General features: G+C 35.2%; 1 protein-coding gene across 1 annotated transcript; it reads left to right on the top strand.

The window, feature by feature from the left end:
* The first annotated feature begins 1,045 nt into the window (after positions 1-1,045).
* Positions 1,046-19,737, top strand: LOC574570 (sodium/glucose cotransporter 4). Its single transcript, XM_030981210.1, has 14 exons — positions 1,046-1,536; positions 5,535-5,606; positions 7,803-7,907; positions 9,225-9,284; positions 10,242-10,346; positions 11,000-11,186; positions 11,409-11,638; positions 12,057-12,192; positions 13,308-13,415; positions 15,065-15,215; positions 15,811-15,979; positions 16,700-16,915; positions 17,682-17,796; positions 18,331-19,737. Exons 1-14 carry the CDS (start codon positions 1,450-1,452, stop codon positions 18,534-18,536), a joined length of 1,947 nt encoding a protein of 648 aa, XP_030837070.1. The 5' UTR covers positions 1,046-1,449; the 3' UTR covers positions 18,537-19,737.
* Positions 19,738-20,236: the final 499 nt, after the last annotated feature.

Genomic DNA, 20,236 nt, shown 5'->3' with positions numbered 1-20,236 from the left:
GTATATATTCCAGAAGAGACATATAGTAGGACGTTACTTTTTGCCCATCCTGGTTATTGTAATTTTGACTTTTGCCCTCAATTATCAATGTTACACTATGATTTTGAAATGTGTTATCCATTGTTATAACAAACGTGAGAATGATCCCATTTTATACACATGTCGGGGGTGTACCCCATGTATTACATATCATTGTATCGTTACACAGCCAATAAGAGGAAGAGGGGGAGAACGAAGGATAGATGGGGGTATTAGTTGGGCGAATTGCACCGACAAATTCATATCTTCTTCAAATATTTCTTCAGCCTTTGAATAAGTATACTCTGAAAGTCATTGATTGAATGACACACTCCTAAAACTTAAATAAACAATCAAAAATCCTCCCTGATTTTGTTGAATAATGAAGAGCAACATTTGTTTATTCAAACATTGTATTAAAGCTGTAATACTGGTAATTAACCTCGGACAATAATATAAATTGTTAATTCTAATAATAGTTATAGATGTGAGATGAATGCAATGAGGTTCAAATACGACACACAGAAGCTCTACTCCAAGGTATGTGACAGTGCGGTAATCATATTCACGTATACAAAACTCCTTACTTTCCTTCATGATTTTTCTAATTTCAGAAGTGGTCTCAGGGTTCGGTCGACTTGGTGTCGCCCGACGTACCAAGTAGATTTTTTTCGGGTGGGTATTTCCATTGCTACATATAGATATACACGCATACATACACACGCACACAACCATACACACCACAAACATGTGTGAATAAGTGTATTCATATTGACAAAATGCTCGAATAGAACATAACGACCACAGTAATATCTGAAGGTTATTCCAAAGATTGCTTCTGAGTAAAGCACGAATGGTAAAAAGAGGGAATTAAAGATGAATATGTTATAAATACGTAATATATATGGCAATATGCGACTGACCAATCATGTTCGGAGAAATCGATACACCTCCAAAAACACCCCCTCGCTCACTGCGGATACCTTGTGTATTCAAGCATAATATACACACCAGGGAGGCATGAATAATAGTATTTTCAGGCTATTCAAGGCTCTTTCCATTCACAGCCAAAAGATATATATTATTGTACGAATGTGTTTGTACGAGTGTTTGTAGTTTTCGCCAGGATAACGGAAGGACACCTGAATTACTACAAGCTCATATAGGCATTTTTTAGACGCCACGCTGTCCAAACGTTTACATCTTTAGTGGATTTCAATTTCACTTGCAAGCAGACGACTTTGTGTAATCGAGCAACCAAGATCATTGATCGTACTGTAACAACAACATTGCAATCAGAAGCATAATACTCTGTTCATATATCCACGTGGCGTGTTACTCCAAGGAGGTATGATTTTAAGCTCATTGATTACACCCGAATTGTACTGCGAATTACTACATTCAATACTGAAGTGAAGAAGATAGTTGAAAATGGCAGTCGACGAAGCCGCTCTGAAAACTGCTGACATTGTCGTCATCGTCATCCATTTCATAGTCGTTCTCACACTGGGTATCTGGGTAAGTAAAACATGCATACGACGACCTCTGTATATCAGCAGTAGAAGTAGTAGTAGTAGTAGTAGTAGTAGTAGTAGTAGTAGTAGTAATAATAATATTCTGCTTCTGTATATTTATAGTAGTTGTATTTAGCAGTAGAAGAAGTAGAAGTAGTAGTAGTAGTAGCAGCAGTTGTAGTAGCAGTAGTATAGTAGTCAGGTCTAACAGTAACAGTAGTATATACATATTATTATACGATAGTAGTAATAGGGTTAGTAGTATTAGTAATAGTATTAGTGGTATATAGTAGTAGTAGTAGTAGTAGTAGTAGTAGTAGTAGTTGTAGTAGTAGTAGTAGTAGTAATACTAATATTCTGCTTTCATACAGCGCTTAATACATCGATGATGTCTCTAAGCGCTTTACGGATATGTTATTGTTATTATGATTAGTAGTAGTATTAATAGTAGTAGTAGTAGTAGTAGTAGTAGTAGTAGTAGTAGTAGTAGTAGTAGTAGTAGTAGTAGTAGAAGTAGTGATATGAGTAGTAGTACTTCTATTGTACATATCAGTTATGTGACATATTGATTTTCGTGTTTCAATGTACATACTCGTCGGTATAGCAGGAATTCATATCAGCTCGACTTCATAGTAAATTTTTAGTTTCGAGAAGAAGAATAGGAATATAAGGAGAAAGGAGAGAGAGGGGTCGCTCTATGTCCATTTAAATTTAGAATTTTATCTGATAAGCTCCTTCATAAAATGGTTCGAAAAATTGTAAGCTTAATAATGATAACAACACATTACTTTGACTAAAAAAGAATTTATCGAAATACTACAAAAATGATTAATTAACATGGAAGGCATACACTTGACTCACTCCGACGTATTTTGTATGCACCAATTGACATTTAACTCTACTCTTCTTCAATAATCAACGAATATGAATACAATAATTCTGTTTATGACATATCTTTTGAAAGGAATGGAAGTTATGAGGTTCCATAAATTATAGTGAAAGTCACCTGAAAGTCGTTGAAATTGATTCGAAATCTGTGCACTTTATTTGCTCCTCGGATTAGCATATAGTGGGACAATGCCCACTGCACACCTATTAAGCTTTCCATTGAAATAAACATTCACTATACACTTTTCGAGCCTACAATTAGAGTTGCGTAATAAAGCTCACAACCTGAAGTATTCATTGAAGAGTCTTAGAGCTAATCTGGAACCATGAGTATATATTGAGTACTAGTAGTAGGCCTTGGATGTCATTTTTTCTGATTACATAAACAAACACCCCTCCGGCACCAACAACCGTCGCTTTTATTTCTTGTAAAATACCGCTGTGTGCAATAAACACTTTATTATCACATTAAAAGAGTGTGAAAATCATTACAAACCTTTATAATTATCATCGAAATCTTACTATGTATTTGATCTACCATGAACGGGACCATGACGTTCATCCAGGCCTCGCAATGGTTTACTTCACTGATTATACAGTATCACGAAAACTATGTCGACTTTAACACTCAGCCAAACGTATATACGTACAAAGAATGTTTTCAATGAATTGATTTTAATCATTTACATCTCAATAGTGTAGCAATGTGGAATAGAATGACATATAGAAGTCATGATTCGCACGTTCGTAAACTAAACAGTAATGGTATAATGGTTTGCTAAATTAGTGGCAAAACCAGTGAATAATATATTGATATGGTATTTGAATCAGTGCATGGTTCTCCCGATCAATCTTATTTTGATTTAAACAAGCCCTATATATAGCTGGTTTTTAAACACAGACAAAAATCAATTTTATTCGTGTGTGTCTTCTCACTCTTGTGAGTAATTCTATGATGAACAAAATCAATATTGCCTGCTGAGATTGCCATAGCTAATAATAAAATGTGTTTATTATTCATTATTATTCTGATAAGCTCAACCATACAAGGGGAAATGATTTCAAACTCGCTAGGTTCGAGTTGGATACCTATCGGGTTGATAGTACCCATGTTATTGTGCACAGGTTATTTTGGTTCACAATGAATATGTTTGGTACATGATAAACATATCCGACCCTTTCGAGATGAAGCCAAATGCATATTGTGGAAACACAGGAGGATTAATTAAATCCAATAAACCATGACATTCATTCCCAATAAGTTCACCAGGTGCTGAAGGGCATAATCATAACTATAAACTGTTTGTTTCTTGAAAAAAATAACCGAGAGGCCAAGTAAAGGGCGCATATTTATAATGCCTGCGATGTATTGAAGATAATTCAATTACATTCATGGTGGTTTGGCGTTGATAATGAAGCCAGTGGGGGATATCACCTCTATGAAGCTTCACATTCACGGCGCCGTTTGAATGGATAGCATTGAAATCGATTTCTTTCAAATTTGAACTGAACGCATTGTCATGATTCCAAACATGCGATGTGGTTATTGCACAGTTATTGTTTTTTTTTTCAAGCTACAATCTTTTGTACGTTTTATTATCAGTGCAATATGCGACATCTATTTAAATTGCATTGTGTAGTCGCTCTTGGATTCAAGTAACAACACGCACACACATACACACAATTCACTGCATAACAGAGGACCTACTTTTCCGTGCAAATAGAGCAATAAACGTAGCCCTATGTGAAATTACCTTAAATTTTAAACAATTTTACATGGTTCTCGAACCAAGGACGTACTCATTTTGCGAGTGGTCGACAAAGTGATGTTCCCGTTCTAATGAGTGTCCTCGCTATTCATTCACCCACAGTTCCACGTACCCACAGTCCAACCCGTCCATAACCCCGCGTACCAACAGTCCCACCCACAGTTCCACGTACCCACAGTCCAACCCGTCCATAACCCCGCGTACCAACAGTCCCACCCACAGTCATCCACCCACAGTCCCACCCACAGTCCTTCGTACCCATGTAAAGTCCCACCCACCCACAGTCCCCCCACAGTCCTATCCACCCACAGTCCCACCCACAATCCCACTCACCCACATTCATCCACCCACAGTCCCACCCACAGTCCCTCGTACCCATGCCAAGTCCCACCCACCCACAGTCCCACCCACAGTCCTATACGTACCCACAGTCCCACCCACCCACAGTCCCACCCACAGTCCCACCCACAGTCCCATTCACCACAGTCCCACCCACAGTTCTACGTACCCACAGTCCCACCCACAGTCAACCACCCACAGTCCCACCCACAGTCCCACCCACAGTCCTATTCCCCACAGTCCCACCCACAGCCCTACGTACCCACAGTCCCACCCACCCACAGTCCCATCCACAGTCCTACGTACCCACAGTCCCATTCCCCACAGTCCCATCCACAGTCCTACGTACCCACAGTCCCACCCACAGTCCCATTCCCCACAGTCCCACCCACAGTCCCACCCACAATCCTATTCCCCACAGTCCCACCCACAGTCCCACGTTCCCACAGTCTCATCACCTACAGTCCCACCCACCTACAATATATTTTCTAACGGAAGATTTGTAGGCAAGAGGTGAATCCGAACTGAATTTAACTGAAGTTAATTGAAATAAAAAATGTAATACCTATCAAGAACCAAATCAATAGCCCTTTTAATAAATAATACATATTGTATGTATAATCCAAAATTATCAATCAAATGAACGAAGGTCAGGACTTTGATGGGACAGCTTGCAAACCGTATTACGGTCATTGCATGTTTGTTGGTGATATAATGGCACTAGAATTTCGTGCAAGTAATGATCTTAATCGTCAAAAGAATCAAGGCTAAGATAAACCATTATTATCATATTTCTTGCTGATTTACTCAAATCATCAGATACGCCACTGAACATGAATAACCAGTTATCTAGTGTTAATTTACATTCATTTTTTTCGTCATAATAAGGAGATATGAGTTTATTTTCTTTCAGGTGCATTTCGTATTATATTATATCGTATTGGTCAGCAAGCATTGAGGTATTCTATTTTGTATCAAAATGTTTGTATTTGTTATATTGATGTAGTCGGCATGGAAGGCGAACAGGGGAACGACTACGGGTTATTTCCTGGCGGGTAGGAGTATGAGCTGGTGGTTGGTAAGTGTATTGTACCATGCATATTGTAATAAAACGTTCAATCACTATTAAATAGCACTCTTATATTTTTCTCTCAAAACATCCTTCTTGTTCCTCTCTCTCTGTTCTCTCGGTCGTCTTTCCCATCTTATCCCTATTCATTTCTTCTTTTCTCTCTTTATTTTATAACTGGACATTTATCTAAGTTTATTATTCATTTGAAGTGCTATAAACAATCCTTCTTTATTTCTATTATCAATTTTTGTTTCTTGTCAATATTGGTAAATTCATTAGATTCTTTTTACATAATTTTGAACAATGCAACTATGTAATCTTTGTTTGTATCAGTCTTTGAACTGGTTTCATAATGAATTTTCTTTCAATAAATCGAGATTAATGAATTAATGAATGAATGAATAAGCCAGAGTGATTGCTTTTTAAAATGGGAGATAACACTTTAAACTTGCTTGATCCAACATTATAAAAGTTGAATCTTTAACGTGTTAAAAGTGTGATTTTGCATGGGTCCTTGATACAACAAAAATTCTGTGATTAAACAGATTCTCAAAATATTGTTTATATAATTTATCTCTCCTCCTGGCAAAGTATGGCCGAAATGTCACGTCATTCCGTTCCCCTGCCCACATCTCGGATTTTCAATGTCTTACTATTTATGTAAACAAATATTTTGTTTTAATTCCAAACGATTGTAGCATCAAGTCTCATACGTATTATGTGAAATATGTAGCTAGGTGCTATAGCGTTCATGTATGAATGATACTTAAGCCTCTCTGTGCCCATAGATGAGAAACGATATCCCATTCCACGTCTAAAAATATCGCAATATATTCAAGGTGGATCGCTTATTAAGCGTAGTGCGTCAGAGCCCGTCTGAAGAACCAATCAGGGACACTATATTTCTACCCTCCTCTCTCTCTCTCTCTCTCTCTCTCTCTATCTATCTATCTATCTCTATTCCATTCTCTCTTCCGCGCACATACACACACACACACACACGCACACACACACACACGCACACTATCTCCCCCTCTCTCTCTCTCTCTCTCTCCTCTCTCTCTCTCTCTCTCTCTCCTCTCTCTCTCTCTCCTCTCTCTCTCTCTATCTCATTCTCTCTTCCGCGCGCGCACACGCACACACACACACACACACACACACTCTCTTTCTCTCTCTCTCTCACTCTCTCTCTCCCCTCTCTCTCTCTCTCTCTCTCTCTCTCTCTCTCTATCTCCTTCCTCTCTCCTCTCTCTCCTCTTTCTCCTCATCCAAATTTGTTCGCTCATGAACAAGAATGATTGTGCCGGTCACACGTACGTTATCATAAATTATATACCCGTTACATCAGCGTATTTTGAAAGATCAAGGGAGCAATTTTGCCCCCTAACAAATTTTCAACATGAACAAATAAACGTGATGAAATAATTTTCCGTCATTATATAGTACTGTCAGGTGGTAGGTTATTATAATCGAAGTAAAACCTAATATATTATGGATAATTTCTGTAGAAATTCTCTCACTCAGTCGTAATGCGTCCTCCCCTGCCCCATACCGTGTTTTGAAGCTCATTGGATATTTTTGGACGAGCAAGCGCAAACAGATTGAAATTATGTATCGAAGTATGTATTACATCTATACTATCTTCAAACATACAAACAATAGCTTATAATATATATATATATATATATATATATATAAAATGCATCTGTATACATACTTTTGTTCGCTCGCTTTGATATAGACATATATGATAGAGTAAAATTACAAACTATAAAGAGATGGTGTAAAAGTACACCCATAATGCAATTTATTGTTCGGGAAAAGTTATTTTCTTGCTTGATGAGCCTAATTGATCACTACTAAAGACCAAATTCTACGGCACTGCCTCAGAAATATGACATGAATGATAAACATGACGATAGGAGAAGATCAATCAAAATGTGATGATATAAGGAGCGAAAAATTGAACGAGTGCATTTTTAGATGGAAAATCTAATCAAAATGATATATCAATTATTCATTAATGTCATAATCATCATTAGTATTATTATTATTATTATTATTATTATTATTATTATTATTATTATTATTATTATTATTATTATAATCATAACCATCAACATCATCATCGCCGGTATCATCGCCGTCATCGATATTGTTATATATATATTACCCTGATAATTTTCTATTGTGACTCTTCAGGTTGGTCTGTCTCTATACGTGAGTAACATCGGTAGCATCCATTTCATTGGACTCAGTGGAACCGCAGCTAATAACGGAATTGCAGTCATCTCATATGAGTTTCATGTAAGTTATCAATCTTTGATTTCACTGTCTCTATATTTGCATTCAGGTCATTTTAATCTGACTCGGAGATACATATATTTGGTTTATTAAAGGCTTGTCCAGATAGACGCGGTAGAACGCGTTTACAAAAAAACAGCGCAGTTTTTTTACGTGTATAGTGACAAGTGCGCGTCTTATCTGAACAAACCTTAAGAATTTGTTATGCCTTTACTAGGAAAATACTGTAAAAATCAATCATTTTAATTGAATGAGGGATGGTCCTTCACATTTTATTTTGTTTTAGTATGTATGGCCAATTAAAATAAATTCTTAGTTTCTCGTCTGCATTGTGCGAAAATGCAGAGGAGGGGGTTTTATGTGATAAAATTGGGTCAATTTCGAATATCATTTAATTTGTACATGCATTTCAGAGGCTTAAAACGAGATGGAATTGCATCGTAGAAAGTAATGGAATTTGTTTTCCAACTGCCTAGATGTCCTCAGATTCATATTCATTTCAGTTTCATTAGAAAAAAATGGAACAAAAATCAACAAAAAATGAAGCTGGTCGAAGTGAGGAAGGATGAGGGGAAGACGAATTGTTTTATTTCGACCAGAAGCTTTTGACACTTTATGGTAAAATGCATGGATCCCTGGCCTATGGTCCAATTTAACCCTCTCTCGTAAATTGCAAGTTTGGCGTCATAAAGAATGCTTAGCAGTGATGTGCGAAGTCACATTGCCACTGAACATACAATTTCGAAGATTGTCTATGTGCTAGTATTTTGAATGACGATACCACTTAAATAACAGGCCCTTTATTAGCTAGATTGGCCCTTCATTTCTTTTATTTTCCCGTTCGTTAAAAATTGTCGCAAATTCTAGGCCTTGATCCCGCTTCACAAGTTGTCGTGAGACATAATGTTCGCAGATGACAGTTTGATGCAGAGTCTTCATTAAAAACAATGTTGAACCTATACTCATGAACTTTTAGAAAGGTGTCCCTTAGCTGAAATAAAAAAAAGTCTAACACGAGTCGAAAAATATTGTCACAAACAGCACAACAAATATGTTTTTTGTCCATTTGCCGTAACAAAAGAGAAGAAAAAAGGTCTAGTTACTAGGAAATAGTATAAATTTTATACTATTATCTTTTAAAGATAATTATAGAGAAAAAAGCTAAAAACTGTATCCTCGCATGTGAAAGACGGACATGGTTATAGTACAGGGAAATGATTTAGATAGTGACTCACCTTGTCATCACGGTGCGCTTAATTTAACAAGCAATATTTCCTTATGCTGCCTCAGTCATTCGAATTTTCTCGTCTTTAATTTCAGGGACTTTTCTGCCTGTTGTTACTAGGATACATCTTTATGCCAATCTACATATCATGTGGGGTAAGCATTAACAGTCATTGCATGAGACTTGAAATACTGGTGATGATGATCGATGTTGATAGTGATGATGATGATGGTTAAGATGATGATGATGATGGTGATGATGGTGGTGATGATGATGATGATGATTGATGATGAGGCTGATGGTGATGATGGTGGTGATGGTGATGATGAAGATGGTGATGATTGATGATGATGATGATGATGCTGATGATGGTGGTGGTGGTGATGATGGTGATGATGATGATAGTGGTGATAATGATGGTGATGGTATGATGATATTGATATTGAAAATGATGATGATGATGGTGGTGATTATGATGGAGGTGATGATGATAATGATAATGATGATGGTGATGATGATGATGATGATGATAATGATGATGATAATAGTGATGATGATGGTGGTGGTGATAAATATGGTGATGGATGATTATGATGATGATGATGATGATAATGATAATGGTGATGATGGATGATGATGATGATGATAATGATGATGATAATAGTGATGATGATGGTGGTGGTGATAAATATGGTGATGGATGATTATGATGATGATGATGATGATGATGATGATGATGATGATGATGCTGCTGGAGTAATGATGATGATGAAAGTAATTAGTTTTATCAACGCATATGTTTGCAAAGTAATATATTGGGAGGCATTTATCCAGACGACATACAGAAGATAATAAGGTTTCGTGCTTCTTGAATGATACTGCCTTATAAGCTTTTATGTTTCTTCAATGTTGATTATCAAAGTTACGTTTCTTTTGACGATCAGTATCCCTACTTTGTATATGTGGAATATAAATTTGTATATTGTTTTACCAAATAATTATCAATTTTAAAACGCTTTGTAACTGTAAAAAAAAATAGCTATGAAATTCTACTTAACGTCTGATATGGATTGAAATAAAACATACTAGAACTGGATACCTTTGCATTGCAGGTCATCACTGTACCTGAATATCTTCAGCTTCGGTTTGGTGGCTCCAGACTAAGGATCTGTTTATCAGTTGTATCTATAGTCTTCACTATAGTCTCTACTCTCGCGGTAAGTCATATTCAAGACATTGTCAAAGGGAGACAATTTGCATTTCAATTTCTCCTTATCTTTATAGTATTTCATATAATATAAGGGAACATTATAATATATCCTTAAAATGCTAAAATGGCGGAAGAGGAAAAATGATAATCAGAGGTGATTGGTGAGTAAAGAAGAGATGACGTGGAGAGAAAGAAAAAGTTGATGTAGTTAATTGTCATGTATAGAAGAGAGTGCCTTAACCACAAATAAGAGATACATTTGTATTTAGCGTAAGTGATTTTGTTCATTATATTTTTTTTTTCATAGTCTGTTCAATGATGTGATTCCCTCCTTAATAACTTAATTACTGACCTCAATGAGCATATATAAACAACATAAACAATGATAATAATAATAATAATAATTATAATGATAATAATAATAATAATGATAAGAAGTAGAACAACGAATAAAAACAGTACTTTTGTTTACCCAAGGAAGCCTTATCATTATCAATACTTTTCTTCCTGAAGGCTCTATCCAATAGTTTAGGGAGTGGATAAATGTGCTGTAAGTTAATTGAGTCCAATGCCTGGTGTTATAATAATACTGTAAGATCTTTATAAGAAATAGTCATTAACATAGAAAGAAAATTATTCTTCAATGTCTATTTATTTCAGTCTGAGATGTATGCTGGCATTGTAATCATCCAACAAGTGCTTGGTTGGAATCTGTACCTATCTCTCATCTTATTACTTGTAATGACTGCTGCGTATACCATGGCTGGAGGTCTTACTGCTGTGATCTATACTGATGCTCTACAATCAGTCATCATGATCATTGGAGGGTTTATTCTCTTCTTCATTTGTAAGTTACCTTGACTTTGCTCAAACTACGTCTATCTTATAATCCCATAGTAATCTACAAAATTATCGTACAATGAGTGCTTTTGACCTGGACAAAAAATATAATTATGCTATTGTATACTCGCAGTAACATCAGTATCCTCTTTTTTTTTTATATACTTATGGAAGAGAATTACTTTATGTTAAATATGTCCTTTTTCTACCTTTTGCTATCACGCTTCAGCTATGTCTGAAATAGGTTGGTTTGAAGGTCTTTATCAAGCCTATATGCATGCCATTCCTAATTCCACCCTTGAAGAGCTGTCTGTTAACCCCCTCAATGCTACAAGCTGTGGTATACCAACAGAGAATGCTTGGCATATCTTCAGAGCTGCAGATGCCGGAGACTACCCATGGCCTGGTGTTGTGTTTGGTATCTTCTTACTCTCTGCTCAATACTTCTGTACTAATCAGGTAGGCAGGTTACAGTGAGCTCACGATATGGGAGAGGGGATGAATGGGTAAATGTGCTCTTTCTCGATGAGATGAAATTAACATAGGTCGAAAAAAGGGGAAATGGAAAAGAAGAAGGTCGTGTTCAAAGAATTGAGTTACATAATCGTTATAAGCGATTGCTTCTCAAGTTCTGGGAAGGGGTGCTTATATCCTTTACGGTTTTTGTGCTTGTGCTTGAGTGGGTGTCGGTGTATAGGCACATGGGTGTGCGCGTGTGTGTTTATTTTTTGTAGATGCTTGGAAAAAAGAGGGAAGGTTTTTTGTGGAAAAGAGAGAGTAGAAAGCAAAAGTATGCAGTAATAATGCTTTGCATTCCCGATGACTGTATGGAATCCCCACAGTTTATTCAGTAATTTTTCCTTCTTCAAACTTTCAGTTTCTGGTTCAGCGATCAATGTCTACCAAGAATTTTACTCAAACCAAAGCAGGAGCAGTGTTTGCAAGCTACCTTAAAGTTCTACCTCTTCTTCTGATGATCTACCCTGGTATGGTCAGCCGAGCATTATGGCCTGGTAGGTATCATCGTAGATGTAACTGTTAGCACTGTTACCATCCCATGTTCATAATAACATTAATACTAATACTAATAATAACGATAACAATAATAATAATAATAATGATAATAATAATACTGATTAGATGATATAATAGTAATAGTAATAATAATAATAATAATAATAATAATAGTAATGATGATGATGATGATGATGATGATAATTAATGATAATGATAATAATAATAATATTATTATTATCATTATTATCATTTTTATCATACTTTTTTTTCCCATGAAAGCGCTTCTCAGTGAAAAGTATATCAGAATCAGCATCATTATTAGATAATATCATAGTCAGACATCAACCCGAAATCATCAACTAATAAATTATGCCCAACTTTGAGGAAAACAATCAATTTCTAGAATTCGGCATTGGCATTCTGTGACCTGGGTAGAATAATTACCATGATTTCAAAAGATAGGTGCCAATATACCCTATTGTATATCTCATAAAAATCATGTATTTTCAATCTTTGAAGTAGATCAACATTCTAATTGAATTGCATAACTAAAAAAAAAAAAAAAAAAACGATTTCCCTTTCTTCAGTTACTACTTTAACATTATTATAGGAGTTAATGAGACAAATTTCCTTCTGCTGTTTTGTTTTGTTGACACACATTGGTTTCGAAACTTGCTTATGAAATAATATCGTATTTTCTACTGTTTTTATCACATAATGTATTTGTCATTGTACACTTCTTTGTTATGCATAATTCTGTTGTGACATTTAACTATTAAACCAATGTGCAAAGAATTTCTGTTATCATTACAGATGACTAAATAAATTCAATTCGAGTCAATTCAATTATGAAATTACTGTATCTTACTATTTCTTGTCTTGTGTGGTTTGATTTGGCGGCTGCAGTCTAGTTCAAGCTCTTCCTTGTTTTTTTGCTATTGCCACTCGCATGAAAACCTTCGTATATTTTTGTCCTTAACCTCAACAATGCGGCACTTCGTGTGATGTGTTGATCAAAGGAAATTAATGAGGTGAAAACATAAATATTAATGATGAAGCAAAATTACAATATTTAAGTTAAGAAATATTTTTGTTTGCGTTATATTTCCAGATGAAGTAGCATGCCTTGATCGTGATACATGTGAAGAAGTTTGCGGAAATCCTAATGGATGTACAGACATCGCATACCCACGACTGGTTCTAAGACTAATGCCCACAGGTAAAAGTGTCCGGGAATTGAATTAGTCGCTAAAAGTAGAATCATTGTGAAATCCAGTGAATATATTTGAAACGAATTTTGTTCATGAAAGCATCCACAATACCAGAGCCCCTATACAGTGCGTCCCAGAAAAAACGAAACCCAGAATTATCGATTTTTATCATAACTTAGTCACATTTTTAATTGATAAATGACACATATTTGGAAAGCTTAGATCCTCCTCTTTCATTTAATGCAACTCATTATGATGCATATTTCACGCATGAGTGATTTAAATGAATTTGAAGAGAGGAAACCAAAAAGTCATTTGGCGGACGGTATCTGAATTTCAAAGAGATAATCACATTTCTAGAAAGTCGAGTTTCTGTCCTTTCATATGACACCTCAATCAGGAAAAATAAGCAAGGAATGACAAAGTTCTGTTTGTTTAAGGTAGTGCTTGCATTTCCATAATTTTATCAAAAGAATTCGTTTTCACTGGCTGGCTGCCGTAGCAACAAGCAGAATTGACAACAGACTTAACTCCATTTCGTTGACAATCAGCTATGCATGAAGTCTTTCGTATACGACTGATTGTCAACGAAGCGGAGTTCAGTCTTTTGTTAATTCCCTTTCTCGCTACGGCAGGCAGCCAGTGAAAACGAATTCGTTTAATAACAATTATGGAAATGCAAGCAACACTTTAAACAAACAGAACTTTGTTATTCCTAGCTCACTGAGGTGTTATATGAAAGGGCAGAAACTCAACTATCTAGAAATGTGATTTTTCTCTTTGAAATTCAGATACCGTCCGCCAAATGACTTTTTGGTTTTCTCTCTTCAAATTCATTTAAATCACTCATTTGTGAATTATGCATTATATGAGTTGCATCAAAATAATGAAAGAAGAGGGTCTAAACTTTTTAAATATGTCTCATTTATCAATTATACTCGTGATTAAGTTATGATAAAACATCGATAATTATCGGTTTCGTTTTTTCTGGGACGCACTGTATAGAGCACAAATTATCTAATAACATAATGACACGTATATCGAGCTATTGGCCTCTCTGTTATGCCAATTTATTCCTGTCTGATGGAGCCAGGTTTACGAATTGAATAATAGAGTGGTGAAGTGTGACGTCATCAAAAATCTATTTTTAGAATTTCTCAATTTTTTCTTCATTTTCTGAAAGAGCATCTAAAATAATGTCCAGTTGTCGAAAATCAATTGAATATGTTAAGTATTGGCTGAAATATATCCATCTGAATAAATAGATGTCCTATAGGAACTCAGTGTTATTTGCTCTGGTTCATAACCATTAGGAGCCAGAGCATATAACACTGAGTTCCTATGGGGAGTATATTTATTCAGATGGTCATATCTCAGCCAATACTTAACATATTCAATTGATTTTCGACGTTTGAACATTATTTTTGATGCTCTTTCGGAAAATGAAGAAAAGAATTGAGAAATTCCAAAAATAGATTTTTATGATGTCACAGCTTCGGTACTTTAGACGAACTGAAGAATATTGCTCTAAAATCATGGGAAAAGAAACATTAAACTCGTTTTACGGAAGGACATCTAGACATTAGATAATCTGAAATGCTCATCAATTATCACCCATTTTAGCTCGTTTAATTTGATTGTAATATTTTCTTCTCAGGATTGAAAGGGTTAATGTTTGGAGCCATGCTTGCCGCCTTGATGAGTACGTTGACCTCAGTCTTCAATAGTTTAAGTACTCTCTTCACCATGGATATCTGGACAAAGATTAGACCTGTTGCCAAGGACAACGAACTCTTGATCGTTGGCCGGTAATGTTCTGATAAAGAATATTATCATCTTCCATCAAAAATATACATTACACATAATATTAGTCAATTCAGAGAATGGTTTTAGTTTTACAGTTCCTACATATTTCATTTTTGATGTTTCATTATGATTAAAGAGCGCTTTACATTACGGTTGAATCGTTTCTCTTTGTTTCCTACCATTTCTGGTGCACATTGTATTCCAAGAAACTATTCCTGTTAATTGTTAACCATTTTACTCCTCGTCCCGAATATCAACAGTAAATAGTATGATATTCAAACACTTGTTATCATTTTCTTTGAAGTTTGTTAAATATTATGATTATGATGATGATGACTGCTGCTCTTAAACATCTCGAAATAAAAAACAGATTATCTCTCAGCTGGATTTCTAAAAAAGTATGTTTCTCAAGTAACTGTTCAACTTAGTTGGACCCATATACCAGTAGTGTTGCATTTGAATTTTCGCTATGAATAATCTTCTGTTTAATTTTAATTTTGATACATAGGCACTTATTTTTTTATCTGTTATTGAGAATATGATTTTTGACAATTCTTTATTGTTGTTAAATCTATTTTCATACTATTTTATACTCAGTGCCTGTACAGGTGTAATGGCAATCATAGCCGTACTGTGGCTCCCACTCATCCAAGCTTCAGGAACCGGTCAGCTTTTCGTCTATATACAAGCTATGACGTCATATCTAACCCCGCCCATCTTTGCTGTCTTTGTAGGGGGCATGTTCTGGGAACGAGTAACTGAAAAGGTAACTAGCAAATATATTTATGCTCCTCCGCATTAATATAAATAGTCACATTCAAAAGGGGAGTCCACCATAACATTCATTAGGTTTTAATAGAAGCTGAAAATGAGAGGAACAGGTCAGTGGAGGTTTGAGCGAATTCCGATTAAAAATTATGAATTATTGAAGATGCGATCAATCAAATACAAATTGGCAGCACTGTCACGTATTTTGCGAGCTCCTCTCCCTTTATTATGAAGTTTTATAGCGATATCTCAAATGGTGATTTAATTATTGCCTATTGACTAATAGTCACTATATTCACATAACCGCACATTGACAATATTCTGTATTTTGTTTAATACATATAGGGAAATTCTCCCGAGACCTGAGATTCCATTTGTGAGTTACTGAATTTCTCTCAAGTTGTATTCGCTGCACTAGTAATAAACTTGTCTTTGTGCAATAATTTAATTAAGAGACTTTGCGTTTTGTTAATAGTCCTTCAGCGTTTATGTCTATTTTGACAGTTGTCAGAGCTCCTATAGAGGTTTTACAATTATGTTCACTCTTCTCTGGTTATCGTATATTTGACTAGACCGAAAATTTCTGTCTCTTTCGTTCCGTTAGCCTCTTATTTGGGTAAGGTCGGTTCCTCTCTAAAAGGCTAACGAACGAAAGAGACATAAATCTTCAGTCTAATATTTGACCACCTTCTTTATAAACCTTGATCACTCCATGCAGGGTGCGTTCTTTGGTCTTCTAGTTGGTGTAGTAGTTGGTGTCCTGCGCATGATCCTAGACTATACCTACCCAGGACCAGGATGTGGACAGATTGATAACAGACCAAGCGTCATCACAAGCTTCCATTATCTTCACTTTGCTTGTGTTCTCTTCGCTATTACTCTCATCGTCATCATCATTATCAGCCTCTTCACCCAACCCATCCCCAGTGAAAAGGTAAAGAACTGCTGATTTCAAAACATTGGATTTCATATTAAATATTGAAATAGTAAGAAATAAATTACACTTGACTTTGAGTCCTTATCAGGGCATAACATAATTTAAATTTATTTTAATATGTATAATAACAAACCATTTTAATCAATCATTTTCTTATTCATTACAATTATTCATCCCTTCGTTCTTAGTTTATAAATAAACAAAAAGTATTTCATGTTTAAAGGAAATGCAACTACATGTAGTTCTGTGAAGTTGTATCATGAAGAACGTAAAACTGATCGGTGCATTTTGTTTACAAAGTACAGTTTACATAAATATTATAGACCTATATTGTCCACTTTCATCTTGTGCTTTTTGTTATACAACGTTGCAAATATTCTTTCACACTTTAAGGTAAATATATCGAAATGTAAGGTAGTATTTATTAATCATGATTATATGTGGCCATTACCTCAAAATATAATAGCTGATCAAGCCATGTTCCTATATTTTAGAGATTATTTTAGGAAGCTCATGCTAGTGGTCGGACACAATGTTTGAATACTACATGTCATATTATTAGGGAACCTTCTGCATGAAGTTCATTTATTATCTAAGGCACTGTCTATATTTTAGACATCAAATCTAGGGAAGCTCAAAATAGACTTAGGGGGAGGGGGAGACAAAAATGACATTTAATTACAAAAAAGGGTATTAACCAGCTTCCATCTTCTTTTCTCTTGTTTAATCATGATGCTGATATTATTATTGCTGATCCCTACAGCTGGTACGTCTAACATGGTGGACCAGACACAGCAAAATGCAACGGGAACCAATGGATGATACCTACAAGCCTGTTGAAGTACCACCAAGCCGTGAGCAAATGGAGCTTGAAGATGGTAATCAGAAATCAAATCTGCTCTTTCATTTTTACGATATTCATAAAAGCTCCAGACAAACTTTTTCCCCAACTTTGAAAATGTTTATCTGCATCAATAAATGAATGATGATTAAACCATGAGGCATACAGAGAACAATAGTATATGTTTTTAGAAGGAAATATAAAGTATTTTTATTATCTAAATATTAGATTCAATATTAGGCTCTTTTGTTAGTTCGTTTATTAGGTTAGATACTTCATTTCTTATCGCATCTTGTGCTCCTTTATGATGTTTTAATGATACATATACCTTGTTTTCTTAAAGGGTCGGCTTCTTACAAGGATTATTTCCTTTTGGGCCACTGCCTTCCTCACTTTTTATAATTCATCTTATGTATTGTCATAAATGTGTCTGTTTATATATGTATTTTTATCTGTTGATCTCAATAAATGAAACTGAATAAAAACAATTTAGAGTAACAAAAAAATTGACATAATATTTGATATCACAGTAATAACATGCCATTCCTTGATATCATCTTTTTTTTCCCAGTTGAGATCAGAGATCCAACTTTTGCACGTCGAGCTTGTGGGATACTATGTGGGATTACCTCAGGCAAGGCTCCTGATGAACCCAGTGAGGAGGAGATCAAAAGGACCACATCTCTTGAAGAATCACCCTTCTGGTATCGAGTCATGCTTGCTAATCTCATTATCGCCATAGGATTTGGAATCTTTCTCTTCGGGTTTTTCGGTTGATGACTTCCAAAGTTATTTTTAACATGTATATAGTTGAACTCATTTTCTCAAAAAAATTCTCATAACATATAGATCTTATGATCTAGTAGGACTTCCTGTAAGATAATCTTGTTTTTAAATCTTTTTTTCTTTTGAGATTTCCTTCAATTATTGGGGTATCATACTCCACTAGAAGAGAGCTGGATCATTTTTGATCACCCTATATATTCAAGAACTATAAATTAAAGAATAGGGGTAAAACTGACTGCGTGATCTCTTTCTGAAGATCCTTTCCTGCCTTTTGTAAAAGTTTTATATAAAAGAGGGATATTCACCCATCATTCTTTGTGAAGAGAGTTGCTGTGTAGGTGCGGTGGGGTGCTGGGATATAGGAAATTCAATAACAATATATCCAATCACTTTATCAAAATGAAGACCACAATTTGGATTTTATTTATTATATGCCAGGGAGGGAATATTTAACAGGGTAAAAACATTAGAAGAGGTGTCATAGTCGAGCAGTTTAAACACATTTGACTGTCCCAGAGTTCAACTTCAAGCCCCATTTTGGCGATAATGTACCTTGGTAAGACACTCATCTGCATATGCCTCTCTCCACCTTGGTGTAGTAAATGGATACTTGGTACATGTAGGAAGGACTTTCTATTGATAGGCTGTTGGTAGCCTACAAGGTCTGACAGGGTCGTATTTCTATTGAATGATTTCACTGGCCTTAAAGATACACATATTGGTTTCCATAGAACATGTCGTGAGAGTGATATAACAGGGTAATAATTGCAGCACCTTGAGCAACTTGTGCAGTATATGTTAGTTCTATACAAGAAGCCAATATTTATGACTATCCTTCTTTTTTTTTTCTTTTTTTAATGAAGGCCACTGTGCAAAAGACTGATTATTAAAAGACTGCAGTGTTTGTTGGTGTGTAGATGGATCTGTTGATGATTTAACATCAACAGAATTATCGTCAAAAAGTTTGCAGATGTATACCAAGAGGAAAATCTGTGAATATGAAGCAGCAACTGGAAATACAATATCCTCTTTGCAAAATATCAGTCAAATATGATGAAAATATTGAAATTGATATGGGACTTAACTGGGTTGTATCATCAAATCTGAAATGTAATCTGTATTCATTTAATTGCTGTTTCTTTTGTTTTCATGTTACTAGTAAATGCTTGTAAAAACTGATCTTAACTGTAAAGGTTTGTGTTTGACTCTTCAATGATGTATCTCTTAAACATGGACAATAGTTGAAACAACAATTGTTTTTTTTTCAAAATGTAATAGTTTGCTATTACTATGTAAGTTCATAAACATTCATAAAACTGAATATGAGTGAATACTTACAAGTATAAGTGAGAAGAGTGGGCGTTGATGAAGAATAGGAGGAATGAAGGATTAAAACAAAGGGCAGAGGGAAAGAAAAATAATGATTCAAAAGAGAGAACAAGACCTGATGAGAAAAGAAATTAATGAGAAGAGGGAAATGGAGGAAGAAAGAGAGAGAAACTCAATCAAAGTTCAAATCTCTACAAGTCTGCAAGTTTGATGATAGCATTTGGGGATACTTTTTACAGTAATGCGTACAAATATTGAAACTTACTACATTTTAGTTTACTATAAAAGCTCAATTTTTGCATGATATCCATTGATTATTAGACCTTCAAATTCATTTCAGACTTGGATCTACATCACACTAA

The sequence above is a fragment of the Strongylocentrotus purpuratus genome, unplaced genomic scaffold (genome assembly GCF_000002235.5).
Source record: "Strongylocentrotus purpuratus isolate Spur 01 unplaced genomic scaffold, Spur_5.0 spur5_scaffold_11, whole genome shotgun sequence".
Lineage (NCBI taxonomy): Eukaryota > Metazoa > Echinodermata > Echinoidea > Camarodonta > Strongylocentrotidae > Strongylocentrotus > Strongylocentrotus purpuratus.
This window is presented reverse-complemented; position numbering and strand designations above follow the sequence as displayed.

What these genes read in the sequence shown, in the direction of transcription:
- LOC574570 (XM_030981210.1), top strand. Translation starts at nt 1,450, where the DNA reads ATGGCAGTCGACGAAGCCGCTCTGAAAACTGCTGACATTGTCGTCATC. An exon ending in CAATCTACATATCATGTGGG is followed by an intron (nt 9,285 to 10,241) that starts GTAAGCATTAAC and finishes TTTGCATTGCAG; the next exon opens with GTCATCACTGTACCTGAATA. An exon ending in GGGAACGAGTAACTGAAAAG is followed by an intron (nt 15,980 to 16,699) that starts GTAACTAGCAAA and finishes CACTCCATGCAG; the next exon opens with GGTGCGTTCTTTGGTCTTCT.